Below are 22,549 nucleotides of genomic sequence, written 5' to 3'. Positions count from 1 at the left end.
ACTGAGAGCCTGAGCCGGAAGGGCCTCTGGGAATGATCCCAGGCCCTATTACGGGGCGGTCACTGGATAGGCCAAGAGATTAGCCCAGGGTTGCACAGCCGGTGAGTCAGCCTGGGGCCATCCTAGGCTCCCTCTCCCTTCCCCGTCTCTGCCTCTGTTCCCACGACCCAGAGTGGCCAAGGCTGCCTCCTCTGACTGGTGTCGCCCTCCCTCCCCTAGCTCTCAGAGGTCACCAGGAATGGCCCTCCTTTCATAAGCAGGCTGGAGAACAGGAGGAAGCCCCCAGCTCTGGACAGGCCTCGCCCCTTCTGGTAGGTCACCCTTCTGGTGTGTAACAGGCTTCAAGCTCCTGATGAGATGTGACAATACCCCATATCTCTCTACACACATTCTTGTCCCAGAAGTTCCCAGAAGAGGTTCCTCGAAACCCTTCTCAGAGAAAGGAAGAGGAGGGAGGAAGGGAATGAGAAAAAAAGAACTTAATGAAGAAAATGGCTTTGCAGGAGGGAGGTTACTGAGATGCAGGAAGTCGGGGCTTTGGTGTTGGGGGAGAGAAAAGAGGGAGGCCTGGGATCTGGGAGCCTTAGTAATTTTCCCATCCTGTCTCACCACCATAAAGCTGTTGGGATGGAGCTGGAGGGGGCCAGGTATTTTGAACACAGCCCCCTCAGAGAATGGGGTGAAAGCCTACACATTACTCCTCCACCAACTGCTCACTCCCATTCAATAAATATTTATTGAGCACCTACTACATGCCAGGCACTGTTCTAGGAGCTGAGGAAACAGCAGTGAATTATACAGAAAAAAGTCATGCACAAGTTTGGAAGTTTCCTAATCCCATCATGGGGGCCCTTAGTCTCCCCAGTAGGTCCTTGGCCCTAGGCTAACACCTCTAGGGATCAGGAGAAGACTCTGGGCTGGAACTCAAGAAATCCTAGCCTCAGCTCCACCTGATGACCCTTGGAACACTGGATAAATCCTTTTCATTCTCTGGCCTTAGTTGGCCAGTCTGCAAAATGGGGAGGGGGTTGGTTCCAAGTGGATGTGGACCTTGAATAGGCCCCAAGCTCCCTCACACTTTTAGGCTAGAAGGGACTCCAGAGAAGGGTTGTTTTTATGGTCTTGTCATTCTTAATACATAATTTAGACTCCGCATTCACACATGCCAGTGCTATCGTTATTACAGATGAAGACACAGAGGTCCATCAGTGCCTGGGACATGACAAAGGATGTTCAGGGAGTCAGAGTGGATATCAAAGCAAGCCCAGGGTCCCCTGACTCTGTGTCCTGAACCTTTGTTTCCTCTTACACACAGTTTCTCTGCTCCTGTCTCCCTCTGCCTCTCCTAGAATCTCTCAATTACCCATCAGCACTCCACCATCCAGGAATTTCTCTCAACCCCTTCCTGACCTTGTTTATATGATTTTGCTCCCTGCTGGGTAAGCGAGGACAGTCTGAGACATGTCCTTAAACTCCTTCCTGAGCCAGCTCCCTGGGGACCCTCGCCTCGCAATGGAGGCAGTGGGGCTGCTTGAGATGGGTATGGTTTTATTGGCTAAAATGCTGGGCTATCAACTTCTGCTGGCCAGCCCCCTGCCCCTCTCTGAGCCTGTTTGTCAGTTACTTGGGAAAGGGTTGGATTAGCTGCTTCTGGAGATGAAATGCACCCTCAAGCTAGGGTTAGCAATAATGATGCTAATACCTGTATAAGGGCTGTTTATTGAGTGCTTACTATGTGACTGGCACCGTTCTAAGCACTTAACATAGTTCACTGTTTTTACATTCAAGATGTGCATGCAAACTTCACAACAACCCAATAAGTGCTATCATGATCCACGTTTTGTAGACTAGAATACTGATGCCCAGAGAGGTTAAGTCACCCGCGTAATATCACACAGCAAATGACTGACGGAACTGGAATCGCAAACCAGGTCGGTATGACTACATAGCCCGTTTCCTCTTAATTAACCTGCTGGGTAGATGTATTTGGGATTCATTAGCCCTAATTAGGACTAACTGAAAGCTTCATTTGGGCAGATCGGCCACCTAAGTACGTAACGTCACGAAAAGGCGTGGCGACAACAGCCTGTGGGGACGTGGGAACAAACCCACGCTCCGGGTAGCGGCCGTTTAACGGCACCACCCTCTGACGGCCTCACTTCCGCCGTATATTTGTATATTCAGCGAAGGGACGTCGGGACGTCAGCGCGACGAGGTGACGTCAGGGAGCGCCCCTGCAGTCCGCGCCAAGTGTACGTAGGTACGCAAGCACGCACGACGACGGGCGGGCGGGGGAGGAGGCAGAGATTGGAGGCGCCCCGCCCAGTCGGCCGAGTTACGCGTCCCTCGTGCGACCGCCAAGATGGTGGTAGGCGCGTTCCCTATGGCGAAGCTGCTGTACTTGGGCATCCGTCAGGTCAGCAAGCCTCTTGCCAACCGCATTAAAGCGGCCGCCCGCCGAAGCGAGTTCTTCAAGACCTATGTCTGCCTCCCGCCGGCTCAACGTGAGTCTGACCCCACGTCCCTCCAACCTTTCCATTCTCCAACCCCTCTCAGGTGGTTGCTCAGGGGATGGACTTCTGTTCACGACCAGTCACAGCCCGAACCGGCAAAGTCTTGCAGCCAATAGGGAGGGTCTCTGGGGATAAGGGCGTGTGCTTAATCCAATTGCAAGAACGGGGGTGGGTTAAGGGGCGGGGACAGGGTGCTAGCTCCCGAGTTGAAAATGCTAGCCAATAGAGGAAGAGAGCGCGTAGAGACTGACGTCTAGGCGAGCCAATAGTGTGAGACGAGAGTAATTTGGGCCGGGCATTCCTGGGCTGGGAGGAGGTAGGGGCAAGCCGAGGAGGGACTAGGCGGAGTCATTTGCCGGGCATTCCTTAGGCGCCGAGGCTTCTAAAACTCCTTGCTGTGCCTCAGTTTCCCTCCCGTCCTGGGAGGTGAAAGGTGCTTGTATATCCTCCATTTAGGATATCGGTTTGCCCCAGTTAATATTCCGGGAAATAAGACTGGCTTAGAAGCGTGTCTCCGGGCGAAGTGAAGTTGGGGTCTGGGGAGGTGGCCTGGGAATCTGGCAAAGAGTAATTTTAACCAGAGTGAACACTCATCCATCTTTTCATTAACCCACTTATACGCCGTGTTTGTTCGTCCATTCATTCAGGAGTCAGACCGTGCTGGCTTTTTGCTAGGTCCTGGGTGAGACACTCATGACCCTTCATTGTGAACCCGGAGTGGTGGTGGTGGTGGGGGGGCGGTGGAGCTCAGAGAGGCCACCTGACCCGGACATGGTGCCAATAAGGCTGTCTAGAGGAGGGCAGCCCGAGCTGAGATCTAAAGGGCATAGTAAACACTCAAAATATAAGCTAGTTTATAAAGAACTATATGCTATAGGTCTGTGGGAGCACAGAATAAGGAAATTAATGTAATTCGTTGGCTCAAGGAATCACTATTCATCCATCCATCCATCCATTTAGCTCTGTGCCTGGCCTTGTGCTGGGCAGTGTTTGTGAAACAGCAGGGACCAAGTCAGCCCAGTCTGTGCCCTCAAGAAGTTCACAGTTCAGGGACCGACCCATTCTGCAAGAGTGATCACCAGAGTGGGCAGAGCTGGAATAGGATTCCCCACTGGACTCCTGACCTGGCTTGGGGTTCAGGGACAGCTTCAGGGTGAGGAGAACCTCACCAGATAACAAAGGGGGCAGGAATGATGTTGAGAGAGAGGGAGGAGCATGCACAAAGGTCAAATGATTAAGAGGAGCACACTCTTATAAGTTTCGGCGCTTAAAGTTTGCTTTCCAGTCCCTACAATTCTTTAGCCCATTGACGTTTGTTCGGTCGGCCCTCTGCCATAGCTGCAGATCTTAGCCTGGAAAAGTGTTGGATTGTACAGTTATCAAGTACTTTCATATCAGCTATCTCATTTGAGTCTCACACTATTTTGTCCCCATGTCAGGGATGGGAAATGACCTCTCCCAGTTTATAGAAGAGAAAATGGCGACCTCGCAAGCAGAAGTGAATTGCTAAGGTCCCACGTGAGTTTGTGCCAAAGGCAGGACTTAAATCCTGCACTGTGGATTCTCAGAGCTGGTTTCTTTTTCCTCCCAAACACTGTGACATGTCTTAGCATTGTGGTTTAGAAGTGGCTTCTTGAGTTAGACTGACATGGGTTCCATTCTGGGCCCCACCCCTTCCCAGCCAGGTAGTTTTGGTCAGGTCACTTTACTACTCTGAGCTTTAGTCTCCTCTTCTTTATAATGGATATTTTATAAAAATGCTCAGACCCTCTGGTGAGTCCCATCCACTCAGAGTAAAGCCAAAGCATTTGCAGTGGTCACAGGCCCTGCACAGTCGGCCCACCTTTTTGCATGTGCAGAACCATTATAAAAAGTGGTAGTCATCAGTTACATACCCTTTACCACCTATTCCATCCCTTATTAGCCTTTGATAAATTTGCTATGTCTTTGCTCTCATACGTATGTGTGTATGTATGTATACATTTTTTTCCCTGAACAATTTGAAAATAAGTTGTGGACATGACACTTAACTCCTAAATATTTCAGCCTGTAGCTCCTAAGAACAAAGACATTCTATGTAACACAGTGCCGATGTCATACCTGAGAATATTAATACTGATAATATTGATAACAATATTAATATATAGGTTGTATTCTGATTTCTCCAATTGCCCCCCAAATGCCCCTTTTTACTGTTTATTATTATTTTTAATGTAGGGTCTGCTTAAGGATCATGCACTGCATTTGATTATTATGTCTCTTTAGTGTCCTTTAGTCTACAATAGGGCTTTGCAATCCAGCCCACTGCCTGTCTTCATAAATAAAGTTTTATTGGAACACAGCCACACACGTTGGTTTGCATATTGTCCATGGCTGCAAAGTTTCGTTTGTATGGCCCACAAATCTAAAATATTTACTCTGTAACCCTTTACAGAAAATGTTTGCTGACCCTGCCCTATAACAGCATTCCGCTCCTTCCTTGTTTTTCATAACATTGACATTTGGAAGAGTCCAAGCCAGATGTCCCAGAGAGTGTCCCGCACCTGTAGTTTTCTGATCGTTTCCTCTGATTTGATTTATGTTGAGCATCTTTGGCGGGATACCAAAGGCATGATGGTGTGTCCTAGGGACATCACCTCAGGGGGCTACTGATGTCTCTTGCTTCCGTCATTTGTGATGGCAACTTGGATCCCTTGGTTAAGGTGGTGACCACTACAAGTTCCTTTTCCCCTTAGTAATGAATAACCAGTGGATTTGTTTGGAAAGTAGAGGCGGCAGGATTTCCTTTGGATTGGGTGTGACAACCGGAGGGGCAGGTTGCACAGAAAGGACCAGGAGCTCAGTCTGGGACAGGTTTAGTTGGAGATGCTATTAAATATTGGAGCGCACTGACTTTAATCTTTAAACTTCTTTTCTTATGTTGTTTCTGTCTTCACATTGCTAATTGCCCATTGCTGTGGCCCCCAGACTGCGCAATTAGAATTTCCCAGATTCAGTAGCAGCTTTGCATTCTCCTGGGTCAGTCCTCCTGAGCTGACCAACACATCCAATGTCTGTGTCTTTGTCCGGGGTGCTTCTGACTCAGCAGAGAGGCTGGAGTGGTAGGTGTGTCTGCCTGAGGAAAGAATAGTAAATGCCAGAAGCATAACTCATTGATGATGCACTATCTTGGGGAGGCAATGATCTTTTTAAACAAAGATTTCTGGGGGAGAAAAATTAAAAGAGGTTGGTGATGCCAGGCTGGTTGAGGCCACTCTTTTGCAAAGTGCACTGCTGATATTTCCGGGGGGACTGTGGGATGTCTCTGGGCAGAGGGAAGATTCCAGTTAGTTTCTGCTTATTCCTTTGGAGTATACTGGTCATTTTTCTAGTTTACTGCCCACATTAGGCAGAGTAATTGCCCCACCCCCAAAGATGGCCACATCCTAATCCCTAACCTGTTGAATGTGTTCATCATACATGGCAAAGGGGACTTCACAGATGTGATGAAATCAAGGATTGGGAATAGGAGATTATCCTGGATTATCCACATGGGCCCATTGTAATCACAAGGATCTTTAGAAATGAAAGAGGAAGACCAGAAAGCGAACTATTTGAAGATGCTACACTGCTGGAGATGGAGGAGGGTCCACAAGCCAAGTAATGCAGGCGGCCTCTAGAAGCTGGAAAAGGCAAGGAAATGAATTCTGCCCTTGAGCCTCTGGAAAGGAACTTTCCCCTGCTGACACCTTGACTTCAGCCCAGTGAGACCCATTTTGACTATCTCTGGAACCATAGGTAATAAATTTGTTTTGTTTTAAGCCACCATGTTTGTGGTCATTTGTTACAGAAACAATGGGAAATTAATATGCCACATTAATTCATTCAGGTTGTTGGGCTAATTCTTTTGGAAGTGCTTAAAACTTTGTGTGGTCATTCTTGTGAGTGTAGGCCTTGGAGTTGGTTCCAGTTTTTCTGTTGCTGCATAGCAATCTGACCTAAGCTTAGTGGCTTAAAACAGTGACCTTTTATTCTCCTTCTCAGTTCTGTGGCCTGACTGGGCTCACCTGGGCATTTCTTCTGCTGGTCTTGCTGGGTGGTCTCTTATGGGGTTGTGGTCAGAGGGTGGCTGGGATTGGAGTCATCAGGAGGCTCGACTGGGATGTTCAAATGGCCATTTCCCTCTCTCCCTCTCAGTGTTGTCTCAGGGCCTCTCTTCTCCATGTAGTCTCTGCAGCAGGGTAGCTGAACTTCTCACATGGTCACTCAGGGCTCCCAAAAGCCAGATTTCTAGGAGGGAAACACCAAAAGCTGTAGGCCATTTAAGGGCAAGGCCTAGAGCTACACAGTGCCATTTCCACCACGCTCTGTTGGGCAGAGCAGCTCTATCACAGACTAGAGTGAGTGTGGGAGGGGAATGCCCAGGGTGTGATATGGAAGGCCACCAAAGGCAGGCTACTACAGAGTTGCCACTCCTGGGTTTGAATCTTGACAGCACTTATTAGTTATGTGACTTTGGACAAGTAGCTGGATCTCTCTGAGCCTCTGTTTCTGTATTTATCCAATAAGAGTAATAATAGAATTCATCCGCTGGAACTCTTGTGAGGATGCAGATGACACTGGATATCAAGGCCTGGCCCAGGGTATGCATATTCGGTTGTTAACATGGCTACGAGAACATACAGAATTTGTTCTTATCGTATGTGGGCATTACTGCCCAGATGCTAAAATCTCTGCTTCTAGAGAAAGGCTTTCAGTACTTGGATCCCTCCCCTGCCATTTACTTGGTGTGTGTCCTGGGCAAGTCACTGTGCTTTTCTGTACCTGTTTCCTCCTTTGTATTCACTTCATAGGTCTGAGGGTTGGATCTGTTCATGCAGAAACACCCTTAGCACAGGCCTGGCGCCTACTAAGTTCAGTGAACAGCTGTGTGGCTGAGTGTCCAAGAACCCAGCCTCTGGAGCTGGGCTGCCTGCCTGTGAATGCCAGTCCTGTCACCTTCTTTGTGACCTCAGACAAGTTATTTAACTTCTCTAGGCCTCAGTTTTGTTGTCTATAAGTTAGATTGTTAATGTTGATTCCATAGATTAATATCTATAAAGCATTAAGCAGTGCCTGGCCCTTAAGTGCTGCATAAATGTTGGTTGACTGTCGTGCACCATTATTTTTTCTATCATCATCACCAGCTAATGCTAAACCTTCTAGCGTGATTCTTCTCACTCAGTGTGTATTCCTGAGTCGCCTGTCACAGCTGAGCAGTCAGGACTTCAAGCCTCTAGATGGTGGTGTCACACCTCCTGTCAGCCCTCACGGGCTTATCACAGGCAGAAAGGTCTGTACTAACCAGCATGGGGCAGTTATTATGTTCGTCTGATCAGACCCTGGGATTGGAGTTATATTTCTGAATAAAGAAAAGTGGCAGAGTCAATCAGAGAGAGGGCAGTGTGGCTGAGTAGAGAGCTACCCACTACCTAATGCTTCATAAAATATTTAAGGCATCCTTTCAAATGAGTGGCTGTACTTATAGGAAGAAAAGGGACTCTTCTCAGAGCAAGGAGAAAGCAGGAGCAAAGAGCGGAGGAGGGAACTGAGCCTTGAAGCTGCCCGATGCTCCAGGGACATTCAGATTCCCATGGTCTTGGGGACAGGGGCTGTGCTGTGAGAAAGCTGGGCGGGGGGACTGGCTTGTGCAAAGCCAGGTCCTGGAAAAGGTAAACTAGAGAAAACCCACCTTGCAAAGGCACACAGCTTTAGGTCTAGGTGGAGACTGAAAAGGTCTCCTCTAAGAATTTGTGGCCACTGGCTGTCTCTCATGTGGGTTTGTCCCTGAGTTATAGTCTGAAAGGTCCTGGAAACAGTAGTGTGAGAATGAATCTGGGACCGTGTGCCCCTAAGCTCCTGGAAAGCACAAACACACCCTCTCTGTAGAAGTGCCACCTGGGCCTGGGCCTGGGCCTTGGAGGATTTCTCCAGGTAGAGTTCTGGCACATAGGAGCTCATGATAAAACATTATGTGCTGTACAGAGAAGCAGGCACCATGAGCGAGAGTCAGCAGACACAAAGCATGGCAGGTCAAGACCTGCAGACATTGCGGACATTGGAATAATCAGATGTGGAGATAAAATACCCACGTTTGTATGTGAAAAGGATAGCATAGGAGGAATATAAAACATAAGTACAATAAAACAATTACCAGGAAGTTAGAAAAAGAACCAAATAGAACTTTGAGAGATGACAAAAACAGCAATTGATGTTCAGAGCTTCTTAGAGGGCCTAAACAAACACCAGATTACATACAGCTGCTTAGAAGATGGTGCGCTGAAAGACAGCCCATCTGAAGGGACTAAAGCGAGCTTTGTGGGGTTCTCCCCTCACCTGCCCAGGAGTGCCACCTGCAGGCCCTGATTGGATCTATCTGGGGAAGGGCTGGACGTTTTTATTTTTAACATTCTCCAGAGAGGATTCTTGTATGCATGAGTGTTTGAAAATCACTGCCCTGGAGTCTATTTATAATCCCCAGAGCACCACATAAGTTATATTACATGACAGCCAGACTGCTGCCGGTGACCTCCAAACAGTTTTTATTACGCTCTCCTCTTAAGGAAACATTTTTGAGCATTCTGCACTCTGTGTGTGTGTGTTTGTGTGTGTAATTATTTAGCGGTCATGTATAGTGCCAGCATATAATACTGTAAATATATTATGTGCATCTAAAACATACACAAAAATTAGAGGGGTTGGAATTAATATTTTAAACATAAAATTTTTATTTTATGTATTTATGGCTCCTCAAAAGTTTTGCTCTCACCAAAAGTGATTTCTTTTACAGACATTGTTAGATGCATTTGGAAACTCTTGCTGCAGCCCTCTGTGAGAGCCTAGTTTTGGCATTTCTTTATGGCTGTCACAGCTGGCAAAGACCAGAGCAGTGTGCCACTGGCCGTTTAATCCCGCTGCTCCTTTTTCAGTCCCTCCCCTTCCTATGTGGAGACGTTTGTTGGAGTTTGCTCGTGCTCACCTTGTTAAATCTTCAGTGGAAGTTCCCGAGCAGGAGTCTTTAAGAAGCCCGCGTGCGGGGTGGTTGCTTTGCAGCCTGGGAGTATCCCCAGCCCGTTTGCCCTGGCTGCATTACCTCACGCGGGCAGGGGAGGGCGCCCGTGCCGCCCTTTTGGCTCCTGGTTCCAGCACCCGGGGTTGGCGGCACCTGCCGCCGGGGGCGCTAGAGGCCATCTCTGTAGCCGACCTCGGTGTAGCTCCGCGCGGCCGGTAAAGCTAATTTCTCCTTCCCCTCTTCCCCTTCCTCCTTTTCTCCTTTCTCCTTTCCCTTCTCTTCTTCCCCTTCCCTCCTCCTTCAAAATGTAAACATGCCAGAAGCCCTGATATTTTCTTCCTGGGCCCCAGAGAAACACCTTGCCCACCCCTCTTCCTCCACCCCTCCTTGAGACTCCCTGGTCGGCTTCTAGGGGCCTACCCAGTGCCTTGGACCCCCCCAATGCCTCTGCCCCTAAATTGGGCCTTACCTGCACTTACAGCTTCTCGGCTCCTCCTCTTCCTGCTCCTTGGGCTCTTGCTGACCCCGCCTCAGACCCTTAAGCCTCCATTAAGTGGTGATTTGCACAGAGCTCCCTCACTCCCTCTCTTTCCTGAGCTGTCCTCCGGCTTCCAGACCCACCTGGGCCCCGCCTTGGACAAGCATACAGCCACAGCAGCTACCCTCTGCGGAGGGCTCAGCACGCCTTGCTGCGTGTGTTGTCATTTTTATCTGTTTTCTTTTTAAAATTGAATCAGATTTTATTTTACTTTTAGGTTTTTTCCTCTGAGCTGTTAAGTAAGCTGCCCGAGGGCACACAGGTGCTAAATGATAGAGTTAGAACCAAATGATCTAGTTCTGGTTTGCACCCACGTTTTCAACCCCATTCCTGGTCTCTGCAGGCAGCCAAACTGAGTCTCTCGCTAGACATCAGGTTATGCACAAGCCTTGAATGTGCCAACATCCCTACCAGTCAGGGTTTATGATCCTGGTTTGAAAAACAGGAAATGAAGATGCAGGAGGCTGAGAAACTTGCCCAAGGTCATGTAGCAAGTAAATAGCAGAGTCAGGACTTGAACCCAGGACCACCCTACTCCAGAGCACTCTAAGCTTAGCCTCTGTTAGCTGCTTCCCTTGTGGCTCCAAAATTCCCAGATGCCATCTATACTAAGTTGCGTTGGTCTCTCCAGGTCTGAGTGGGGATTCTTCTCTGAGACAAGGACATATTTCAGTCCACTAAGGGGCTGTATAATTCATTCAACAAATCTTTATTTGGTGTCTTCTGTGTGTCAGGAACTGTTCTAGGAAGTATGACTAACTCAGTAGTCAACAAAACAGACACAACTCCTGCTCTCACATTTAAGGATATTAGTTACCTGCCTAGGGACTCCAGGGCACAGAGAGGTTCCTCTTCCCAGTAGTTCCACCCAAATTTCCAGACTGGTTTTCAGTGGTCCAGCTTCGGTGGCATCCCCATCCGAGTCAATCACTGTGGCCCAAGGAAAGCAGTGCTCTGATTGGCCAGTCTGAGGGTGGCACAAGGGGGCTTGGGGGGGGCTGGGGATGTTTCTCCAGCTGGGAGCTGGCTACGTGGATGGGTTATTTGTGAATTCAGCAGACTATACATTTATGATGAGCACATTTCTCTGCTGTACGTTAAACACCAGTTAAGTATTTGCTCAAGGTTACAGGTACTGAGTTGAGAAATTTCTGATGACCACATTTGAGCTGGTCGAGCTGGGTCCCTCCCAGACTGCCCAGTTCCAAGACCTGGCAGCTTTTTATTATTTATGCTGGGTGTAAAATTTCTGAATTATATGGTAAAGGTATGTTTTATATTATAAGAAACTACCAAAGAGTTGTTTAGTGTAGTTCTAGTTTCTCCACATCCTTGCCAATATTTAATGTTTTCATAGTTAAATTTTAGCCATTCCAGGTGGTATAAAATGGCAACTTGCTTGCTTTTCTCTGATGAATGGTGATGTTCAGTGCTTACTCGTGTGATAATAAATAAACATTTGTTGTGAGAATATGATAAATAACATCCCTAGGTTTATCTGATGCTTTTTTGTGATTGGAAAGAGGTTCTGCCTTTTTGGCAAGATTACCACAGAAATGATGTTGTACCCTTTTCAGTGCCCATCAGGGGCCCATGACTTAAATATGTCTTATCTCTGGGCATATTGACCTTGGTCACATGTTTAGGGTGATGTGTGCTGGGTTTGTCATTGTAAAGTTACTATTTTTCCCTTTGTAGTTAATGTCTTGGGGAAGATACCCTAAGACTACACATTACTCTGTTTCTCCTCAAACTTTTGCCCACTCATATTAGCGTCTGTCGGTGGATCTTGTCTGCAGCAGTGGTTGTAGTGTTTGCCTGATGTGATTTCCTGTTCCCTTTCCCCTTCTCCATTTATTAATTGTAAGTAAGAAGAGCTGTTGCTCCTTCTTGGGGGCTGTTTGACCAATCATTGTACTGGTGAGGGAAATGAGATTCATGGTGGAAATGGAGATTGGGTCTGAGTCCAGGCCCCATTAGACCGTGGTCTTGGCAGTCACAGGAGGACAGAGGAGCCTCTGGGGATTGCTAACAGACCTCTAGGAACACAGCCCAGTGTATCTTCTGTCACCTTCCTGGGCAGTGGATGAAAGCCTTCAGTTTTGAGACTCAGGGGCACTATCCTGGGCCTAATTTATAACAACAATGGCTGCTCTTTACTGGAACCTTCAGATGGAGCCAGGCACCGTCTTGTTGGATTTTGTACAACCCTAGGGGTAAACATTATTATTAAACTCGTTTTATATAGGAGGAAACTGAGGCCCGGAGAGGGAGTGCTGCTGGGACTCCAGCCTGGGGACACCTGAATCCCAGCACTAACTCTCAGCCAGCAGGTTCTGCTGAGGGAGCCTGAGGAAGTGCTTCATCTCAGGCCACCAGGGAGTCAGAGACCCAGTGACTCAGGAGGACCCTACACAGTTCTGCCTTCCTTTCTGGGAAGAGATTTCTGCACTGTGCTAGGCACCTGGCCAAGGCCAAGACAGCTGCTCAGTTCACCTGTGGTGTTCAGGGCCACTTGCTCTCATCATTTCTAAGGTTACTGCATCATCACATTTCACCTGTCAGAAAGAGAAACACTCCAGCTCTTTTAAGAAGAAAGGAATGTGCCCTGGTTGGTGTGGCTCAGCTGGTTGGAGCATCATCCCATGTGCTGAAAGATGGGCACATGTGGAAGGCAGCCAGTCATTGTTCTCTCTCACAGCCAGGTTTCTCTTTCTCCCTCCCCCTCCCTCCCTCCCTCCCTCCCTCCCTCCCTCCCTCCCTCCCTCCCTCCCTCCCTCCCTCCCTCCCTCCCTCTCTCTCTGTTTCTCTTTCTTCCCCTCTCAGATTAATGTGCATGTGTTCAGGTGAGGATTAAAAAAAAAAAAAGAAGAAAGGAATTTTCCCCTCAACATTTTATTATGAACATTTTCAAACATACAGCAACTTCGAAAGAATTTTACATTGAAACACACCCATGTACCCACATGAAGATACTCCCACTAACATTTTACCGTACTTGCTTGATCACATTTCCATCCATTGGTCCACCCCTCTATCCATCTCATTTTTTTATGCATTTCAAAATAAATTAGGCAGGAAGCATTTAATACAGAGACCGGGTCTGGCACAGTTGTTGGGAGGGCTGGGTAAGGCAGTTCTTGGCTGGGTCTGGGAATGATGCCACCGAACTGACCCCCAGGGGAGCTGGTGCCTTTGAGGCTGCTACTCAAATGGTGTGTTGAAAAACATATCGACCTAATGCCATCAGGGTCCAAGCAGCCATGACACCCAGGAAGTTGGTGATAAGTCACTGGAAGTTCACTTTGAAAACCCCAGCATCCCCAGCCCACCCCGGCCTGCGACCTGAAGCTGCAGTTGGGGGCCCTGTCTCGCTCCTCACTGGCCGACTCTAACTCACGTCCAGGGGTCTGTGTGGCAGCGCAGTTGGGGGAGTAGCCTTTAGAGCGTCGCAGTGTCATGGTACAGGAAGGCCCAGTCACAGGGACTGGCACGTGCACGAACTGGGAACCATCTCCTGGCAGGTGGGTTTCCCACTTCTCACCGCTCTCATCCTCATCGTGGGGAGCGCCCTCGAATGCCCAGCTTTCCCCTCTTGGACCTGTTGCTCTCAGGGGCTGGGAGGAGGACCTGGGCAGAGACCTGCAGCTGAGAATTGCTAGGGAGGAGGTACAGAGAGACGTTCCTGCAGCACTTTGGGGTGAACTTGGCAACCTGGGCCTTCAGCTCAGCCTGTTCTCTTGCTAAGAGAAGCCTTCTGGATAAGGGGACCCAGAACTGCGGGTCTCTGCTTCCCTGGCCGCTGGGCCGTCATCCTTTCCCCCAGCCAGGCTGGAAGCTCCTCTGATTCAGTCTGTTTTGCAGGTAAGGAGCCTAAGGCCCAGAATTAGGAGGTGATTCACCATGGGAACTTAGGTTCTTGGAAAGAAGAGGCCCCTGGGTAATTCCCAGGTTCCCACAGTGAAGGCTCAGGAGGAAGGGGGGCAGTCAGGGGAGGGAAGGATGCCTTCCTGGAGCCTAGAGTTCCTTCCCGGTGTATTTCCTGCAGTCGTCATACTCCGACATGCTGTCATCCTTGGGAATGACCCGGAACTCCATGTAGGTTGAGCAGCACCTCTGGGAGCCCCGATGGAAGGGGTAGTGGAGCCCACAGCAGCTCCACATGCTGTCCTTGGGGTCCAGGGCCACGTTGCCACAGCGTCTCCAAGCCTCCGCTTGGACTACCAGCACCTTGCCTGGGGACCAGAAATGGCTCAGCCTGGGCCTGGCCAGAGCTGGGAGGCGGGCCCAGCCTGGGGCATCGGGGGACTGCCCCTCATCTCCTGTGGTGTTAGTCACTTCACCTGGCTTACGCCCACTCCCTCTTCCTTCCTGCATGATTTAGTCTATCCGGTTCTATTTAAAGTTTACAGTCTGATAAGTTTTAAAAGGACCACCCGTGAAACCATCCCCACAATCTAGAGAACGGACATAGCTATCACCCCAAAACTATCTTCATGCTCCATGTAATCCCAGCCCCCCTACCCCCTGACCTCCAGAGATGTTTGCATTTTCTAAAATTTTATATAAATGGAATTACACGTTTTTTTCTTTAAAGAGATGCTGGTCATAATACACCAAATTGATTTCACCACTTAAGATCGTAGACATGAAGTTTAAAAACTCCCACTTGGAAGGTTGTGTTACCGCCAACCCGCTTTACTTGTTTGCCTCCCCTCAGAAGATCCTCACCCCTGTACTCACCCCTGGGTTCCTGGCTCCAGGAGTGTGAGGTAGGCACTGGCATTCCATTAGAGAGCGGCCACAGCAGGAGGCAGAGGGCTTCAGGGGAGAAAAGAGAATGAGGGGTAGGTGCCGGGGCCCTGGGTGAGGAGCTGGGTACAGGGGGCTCTGGGTAAGGGGCTGGGTGCAGGGGGCCCTGAGTGAGGGGTTGGGTGCAGGGGGCCCTGGGTGCAGGGCCCTGGGTCCCAGTACCTGAGAAGGTAAGAAGCCAGGTCCTCCAAGTGGAGCAGGCTCTTGGTCCCATTACAGCGGAGCTGGCAGGGCCTGCTGCCTGGTCTCTGGCTGGCACACTCACTGTGCAGCAGTGAGGCTTCCTACGGAAGATCCAAAGGCTCCTCAGATCCCAGCTGAGGAACTTCCTGATTAACTTCCTAAGAGCTCCCATAAGGAGTATTCAAAGTGACCTTATCACATGGCCATACAAACATTTGGGTCACCTCTCACCCTTGAAATCACCATAAACCCCCCTCCTTGTTAGTTCCCCCTCCAAGTGGTTAGTGCTCAGGGTGTACCGCCAGATGGCTGAGTGCAGAGCAGGTCCCTGGCCTGGAAATGGACCAGTCATATAGGGGGTAAGGGGACATTTCTCTGGTATGCAAATCTGTCTATAAATCCATACTTCTTTTCTTGGAGAAGATAATAAATTCCTACTCAGAACTGTGGTTTCAAGGAAGAGCAATTAGCATTTTTTCTTATTTTTAAAAATAGAGGAGCAATCCATGTTTATTGCAGAAAAATTTTAAATACAGATAAGAAAAAAATAGAGAGAGCACCCATATTCCAGTGGTCAGAAATAAGCAGGAGTTAATGGATGTGTGTTTTGGTGTATTTCCTTCATTTAATTTTTCATTCACCCTCCCTGGGTGCCCCACTCTGAGTCCAGCTCTGTCCTGCCGCCCTAGAACTCAGAGTGTGGCGGGGGAGACAGACCTGTCCCTAGACAGTGATGGCCCCAAGTGGGCAGAGTCAGGCTGGTGAGCCCAGGAGGCTGGGAGAGCCCACAGGGAACACCCGGCCTAGCCTAAGGATCTGGGAGGGGACACTGAGCTGAGCCCTGGGGCAAGGGGGTGCATATATGAAGAAAGTACAAAATATTTTGAACACTGAAAAGAATTCCTCGTATGTGGGGGACTGGTGGTAAAAGATAAGCTGATTGTATGGGACCTTTAGGTCATTTTAAGGAAGCTGGACTTCATCCTGGAGTCAATAGAAACCCTTGGAGGGAGAACATTGATCTGATGTTTACTTTCATATAGTGACTTCACTTATAGAAGGGGCATGGACAGGGGAGAGACCGGGCCGGAGGTCAGGGCAGAGGCCTGGAAGCCCACAGGTAGTGCTTGTGTTTCTGGCTTGGACAAGTTTCTAAAATGTACTTTATGAAAATTATATTTAATTAAAAAGATAAAAAAGTGAATTTAGTGAGGTCACTGGATAGAAACTCATTTAGGTAACTCAGTTGTTTTTCTGTACGCCAGCCCCAACCAAATTGAAAATGGAATGTAAAATACTATAATAATAATGTCAAAAATATCAACGCCCAGGAATAAATATAATCAAAGAAGTACAAGACATGCAGAGAAAAATCAGACTAAATGGAGAGAGATGCCACATTTGTGGGTTGAAAGTCAACACTGGGAAGATGTCAGTGCCCTCAAAGTAATCTGTAGACTCAGTGGATTCCGACCAAAATCTAGGACAATGGCTTTCAACCTTTTAACTGTGTTCCATTGACTCATTCACACACACACACACACACACACACACACACACACACACGACAAGAACAAAAGTTTTGTGACAATACTTACCCTGATTACTTCAGATTGGCTTCAGTATTTCCTGTTGTGTCTTGATCATGTTTTTAATGCTGGTTTATGCAACTAAATTGATTTCATTACCCACTAACGAGACAAAATCTGCAGGTTTAAGCTCCTGTGGAGGTACCGAGTACCCTGTGGAAGGCATCCCCACCACACTGGTCTCCCCAAGGCCCAGCCCGGTCACCACTGGTGGACGAACCGTCATCTTTTTGAGGAAGTCCTCTCGCTCATGGCTGCAGTGTTGGAGTCTGCAGAGCACTCAGAATCTGCCCCGCCTCCGGCAGCATGGTCACCTGTGACCCCGCTGGGGCAGCCACAAGGGAAGCGCCTGGCAGCCGGTTCGGCAAAGCCAGCGGCGGGCCCCCATCCTGAGTGGCCACCACCAGCCCCTACCTCCTTACCCCTCCTCCTCTACCCTTTTTCCCCTCCTCACCCCACCCTATAGACTATGTAGGCTGCAGCAAGCAGAAATAGTTGTCTTTTTTGTCTTTTTCAAGCAAAACAAACAAAAAAAAGGAACTTGAGAGAGCCCCCGCTTCTTACTACACTAGACACACGCCTTCCTGACCAAGTGTTAGGTGCCTTTCTCCAAGTGGAAAATGGCAAACAGCCAGCAAAAAAACCCCCCAGAATCCCTGCCGTTCTAGAAGTACCATGTGAGTGGAAACCAAGTCATTCTAGAAAATCATCTTCCATCCGAGAGCAAACTGACGGGTGTGGGAGGAGATGACATAGAAGTGGCTTGAGGGGAGGTGAGAATAGAGAAGCTATCTGGCCTTGATACCGAGATTGCAGCCCTCCAGGCGTCGCCCTTCGTGACACAGCACTACAGAGGGGTTCCGCCCTAGCTTGGTCACTTCGCGTTTCCATGAGCATCGCCTTGTACAAGCTGTTTAATTTTATTTTTCTGACTTGGCCAATGCACAAAGTACAAGGGGCCTTATAGCCACCAGACAGCCTGTGTGTTAAACCCTATAATGTGAAAGTATGGTCTGGCCTAGGGATGGGGGCATGGGGCACTGTTTTCTTCCTTGGTCATATTGGGAGCTGAGGGAGACGGTGAAAGGAGATAGTGGAAGAATAAGAAGTGTATACAAATGACCTGTAAAATGGGGAGGCAGAAGGGAGGGGGAAGGACAGACTTCATGGGGACAAAACGCTCATCTTTCATAGTGGGGCTGGGAGGGGGCCCAGAGGAGAAAACTATAAATACAAGCGGATTTCCTGTTGAAAAACTCAGAGATGAGTGATGTGCGCTTATGATCAGATGCTGGGGAGATGGTACGAGGGGGGAAAGGACGATTAAGGCAAGATTTGGGGGTGGGTTTGTGGTGGGTCTGAGGATCAGGGCTGGTGCGAGGGCTTTGGCTTTATCACTTGTTTAATCCTCTCCTGAGGATATGTTTATTGGTTTGGGGGAGAGAGAGAACATCAGTGTGAAAGGGAAACATCGATCTGTTGCCTCCCGTATGCTTCCCACCTGGGGATCAAACCCGCAACCCAGGTATGTGCGCTGGCCAGGAATTGAACCTGAAACCTTTTTTTGGTGTACAAGATGACGTTCCAGCCAACTGAGCCTCCTGTCCTCTGCTGGCTTTGACTTCATTTTATAGTTTGTGTACTTTATTTTCATACATTGTGTTGGTGAAGACAATTGTAGTTTTTTGGTTTGGGTTGTCTCTCAGCCAGATCCTGACTGCTGCATGGAGGACAGTTGCAGGGACTGAGGCTGGGCTGTGGATGGAGAGGAGGCTGGGACCTGCTGACATTCAACAAGATAGACTGAGCATCATCTGCGTGCCTGGCCTGGTACCTCATGGTGCTGGGGACACAGGTGGCGGCCCTGGCCGGGTAGCTCAGCTGGTTAGAGCATCGTCCCGATATGCCAAGGTTTCAGGTTTGATACGCAGTCAGGGCACATGTAAGACACAACCAATGAATGCATAAGTAGGTGGGACAACGAATCCATGTTTCTCATTCTCTCTCTTTTTCTCTCCCTCTCTAAAAATAAATAAATAAAAGTAAGAGACAGATTGCCCTACATGAAACAGCTATGTCCAAAGCTGTAAAGTTGTCCTTGGTTTTATAATAATAAATGAAAAATGTTAAAATTCTCCAGTTGAACAAAGTATGCAAGGATTTTTATGTTCTTTTTTTGTTAAGCAGTGAGAGCCAAATAACTTACTGGAATATAAAGATAAGAGCGAATGCGCATGCCACTAATGGAAAAGGGGCTACTTTCACGGCCAGTGTTTTCCCCACCCCATCTCCATTTACTGTCAATCAAAACACACCATTGGCCATTTAATTTTTAAAAATGCAAATGCTGTGCACATACATCAGTTACTTGATGTATAGTAAAAGAATGGGGAAGGGAAGTGGAAAGGGAAAGGGAAAGAATAGAGGAACTGTACTGTGGTAGTCAGTGTGTGGTGGAACCAAATTGAGGTTTTCTTTTTTTAACCCTCACCCGAGGATATTTTTCCATTGCCTTCCAGAGAGTGGAAGGGAGAAAGAGAGAGAGAGAAACATTGATGTGAGAGGGACACATCGATTGGTTGCCTCCCGCATGCACCCTGACCGGGCCGGGGCTCGAGCCTGCCCCCGGGGTACGTGCCGGGACCCTTCAGTCGGTGGGCCGCTTCCACCACGGGGCGAACCTGCTGAAGCACATCTTGCGGTTGTCCAGGTGCGGCCGCCGCAGCGTGGAGCAGCCAGCCCCCGGTCAGCAGGCCCTGCGTTTGCTGCGGGAGCACAGCGCGGTGTCCTGGTCCTCGGTCTCAGCGGGGCAGGTGTCCGTTTCCCTGCCTGGCTGCTGCTCCAGTCCAAATTGGATCCACCTCATTGGCAAAGCTGCCATTCGCAATAGGCCTTCACTAGTTTACTAAGCACTGTATGCCTCTGAGTCTTCAAGGGCACCACAGACCATCCTGCCGCACCACCCTCAAATGCATGTGATCTTCACTCCTTCCTGGGGCTTTCCCTGGGCCTTGACGAGCACCGGAGCCACCTCAGCCACCGCTTCACAAAAGAGATGCCAGGTCCCCACCCACCAAGCCCACAAGCAGCCCCAGGAGCGGCAGAAGGAGGCTGCGGCAGTGTCGGAGCACTACCCTCTCCTTTTAAAAATCTGACAAATTATGTACCCTCTAGTGCATTTTCAAGTTGACAACTAAAACTTCTCTTTGAAAGTTCAAGTAGTTGCCAAGGATGTAATCTGTGGTATGGACTTTTTCAAGCAGAGCTGACACGTCCTTCCTCTGACGTACCTAATGCAGTCCATCTACTCTGGTGATCTGGTGCCAGCCCATGTCTGGTTTCAAAAAGAAAAAGAAAAGAAGAAAACAACTCTTCTTTTGTAGTCAGAAATTTTACGTTCCTCCTCTTTGCCCTTAAACTTACAGCTCCCTTCCAGACAGAATTCTGCCTCATGAATTATGTATCATCAACCAAAATATGTACAAAAACTAAAATTTTAATTTTATTTAATTTCCTGTGACCATAAGATTCTAAATGTTAAAATATTTTCTTCTAGATTGAATTCCCTTTAAAATTATTATTAGTGCATAATTAATATAAAGCATTTGATGTATGACGTATTTTCATGAATAATTATTAGACACTAAAAGTAAAATATGTTGGAAATGAATCTCCAAATAAGCTAGACAGGGCTCCCCCGTCAATTTCGTGTGTCCTCGGATGAAGATCCATTATTACAGGAGTGAGTCAGGGTTCAGCATCAATCCTGCCTGGGTTCTAAGACTCAAGTGCTGAGAATTTTCCTGCACAAAGCAGCAGCTAGGCGAGGCAGTTTCTGCTCCAGCAGCATCGCTCAACTCCTCAGCTACTTCCAAGGTGTTTACAAACCCACCTGAAGAGCTCACAACTGTTAGCTCCCTTTTCGGGGCTGATGGACAATTTAGGAGCCCCCAGCCCTGCAAGGAGGATTGGTTACCCGGCGTTCCCAGGGTAACCTCAGTTCTCACATTTCAGCTGCCCTTTCTTTGGATCCAGGGTCACCCTCTGCCGCAGCCCTAACACTGCATTTTGGGAAGATTCGGAAAGAAAGGGGGTCGTCCTTTCTCTTGGGGAAGTGGACGGGGCGACAGTGCCAGGGGAGGACAGGAGCTGGCCAGCGGATGACTTGAGGGAGGAGCAGGGGGAGCTAAGCGTCTGGCAGTTGAGCCTTTACAGCTCCTGGGGACTTTGTGCCCTGAGAGCTCCTTGTGACCCTCCAGGGGCACAGTCCCCAGTCCGAGGACCTCTCCTCCGGGGCAGGGTTTCTCTCTTCTGACTGCCGGAATCTCCTGGGCGATTTAAAAGGATGCCATGCCCTCAGGACATTCTCTGGCCGAGGCCGGTGCGGGCCTGTCTAGAGCGCCCCCTGGCGACTGTGTTTGCCTCGTGGCCGGCACTCCCACCTGGACACTGGCGTGTTGGGGCGGGCTGGCAGGGGCGTGCGGAGCGTGGCCTGACCCCTCTCTATCCCTGCAGTGTACCACTGGGTGGAGATGCGGACCAAGATGCGCATCATGGGCTTCCGGGGCACAGCCATCAAGCCGCTGAACGAGGAGGCGGCCGCCGAGCTGGGCGCCGAACTCCTGGGCGAGGCCACCATCTTCATCGTGGGCGGCGGCTGCATGGTGCTGGAGTACTCGCGCCACCAGGCGCACCAGCGCCACAAGGAGGAGGAACAGCAGGCGGCCTGGATCGCGATGCAGGACGAAGTGGGCCGCCTGGCGCTGGCGCTGGAGGCGCTGCAGGCGCAGGTGCAGGCGCAGGTGCAGGCGGCGGCGGCGCCGGGCGCCCTCGAGGAGCTGCGGGCGCAGGTGCAGGAGGTGCGCGCCCAGCTCTGCGCCCGGGACGGCGAGGCGCGATCCACGCCCAAGGCAGGGGCCGCGTCCGAGAAATAGGAGGCTAATGAAGCCTGGACTTGGCTGTGGCCACGTGTGCCCAATTGTGACCTTCCCGCATTACCCCTGCCTGTGCAGGCGCAGCGGAAACCACTGAAATCTTGATGAACTTGGCCTATGGTCACCCCCTACTGACCAGTGGTACGTTCCACTGGGACTGTGAAGCGTTCCAAATAGCCCCTCCAACCTGTAGCTCATTGGTACAGTCCACAGCGCTCATCTCCACCCCCATCCCAGACCTCAGACCTGCAGGGTCCCAGCCAGCAAGATGATATACACACCTACGGCAGAAGAAAAGATTGAAACTTGGACTTGAGTTGAATCAACCTGTGAAGCTCCACATTTACCTGATCACTGTTACCTTTAATGGACACTCATCCATTGCACTGAATACCCCCTTCCTTTTATCAGTTGGTACAGGCCATTGTAAGGACTGCAGTGTCTTTCCTCGGGTTTAAGTGCCCTCACTTTGGAAGGTGGGCTGTGGCTGGGCATCACCACTCTCTTTGAGAGAGGAGGGGGGAAAAGGATCCTGGCTTGCAATTGATCCCCTGAATATCTTTCCTTAACCTGGTGTGTGCGTGATACTTTTCCCTGAGTCTGCAAGTGGAATATTCCAACAGAGCCCCTCATCCTTCAGTCTGTGGCACAACCCTGGAGTGGCCATGCCCTCCCAGCCCCCCTTACTTAGTGGAAAAATTGATTTTGCTCAGGGCTAATCCAGCCTGTCTTTCAGCCTTGGCTTCCTGTTTACCTGTCCCCAGAGTCCCTGGGCCTGTTCTCACTGCCCTTTCCTACCTTCCCCACTGTCTTCTTCAGTGGCCACTTTCAGGCAACTGAAATGAGATGATCACATCTCCAATGTTTCATTTAAACCGGTTGCTCTGTGGACTCCTTGCCCCTTCCCCTGGGGCTCTGGACTGGTCCAGCAGTTCCTCTCCATGCACTGG

At 49.5% G+C, this 22,549-nt stretch overlaps 1 protein-coding gene across 1 annotated transcript; it reads left to right on the top strand.

Moving 5' to 3' along the window:
- Nucleotides 1-2,355: 2,355 nt before the first annotated feature.
- On the top strand, nt 2,356-22,168 carry LOC107536782 (outer mitochondrial membrane lipid metabolism regulator OPA3). The gene is made up of 2 exons (XM_087827264.1): nt 2,356-2,504; nt 21,181-22,168. Exons 1-2 carry the CDS (start codon nt 2,363-2,365, stop codon nt 21,597-21,599), a joined length of 561 nt encoding a protein of 186 aa, XP_087683390.1. The 5' UTR covers nt 2,356-2,362; the 3' UTR covers nt 21,600-22,168.
- Nucleotides 22,169-22,549: the final 381 nt, after the last annotated feature.

This window comes from Miniopterus natalensis, chromosome 18 (genome assembly GCF_054644295.1).
Source record: "Miniopterus natalensis isolate mMinNat1 chromosome 18, mMinNat1.hap1, whole genome shotgun sequence".
In the NCBI taxonomy this organism is placed as follows: Eukaryota; Metazoa; Chordata; class Mammalia; order Chiroptera; family Miniopteridae; genus Miniopterus; species Miniopterus natalensis.
This window is presented reverse-complemented; position numbering and strand designations above follow the sequence as displayed.

What these genes read in the sequence shown, in the direction of transcription:
- LOC107536782 (XM_087827264.1), top strand. Translation starts at nt 2,363, where the DNA reads ATGGTGGTAGGCGCGTTCCCTATGGCGAAGCTGCTGTACTTGGGCATC. An exon ending in CTGCCTCCCGCCGGCTCAAC is followed by an intron (nt 2,505 to 21,180) that starts GTGAGTCTGACC and finishes CTATCCCTGCAG; the next exon opens with TGTACCACTGGGTGGAGATG.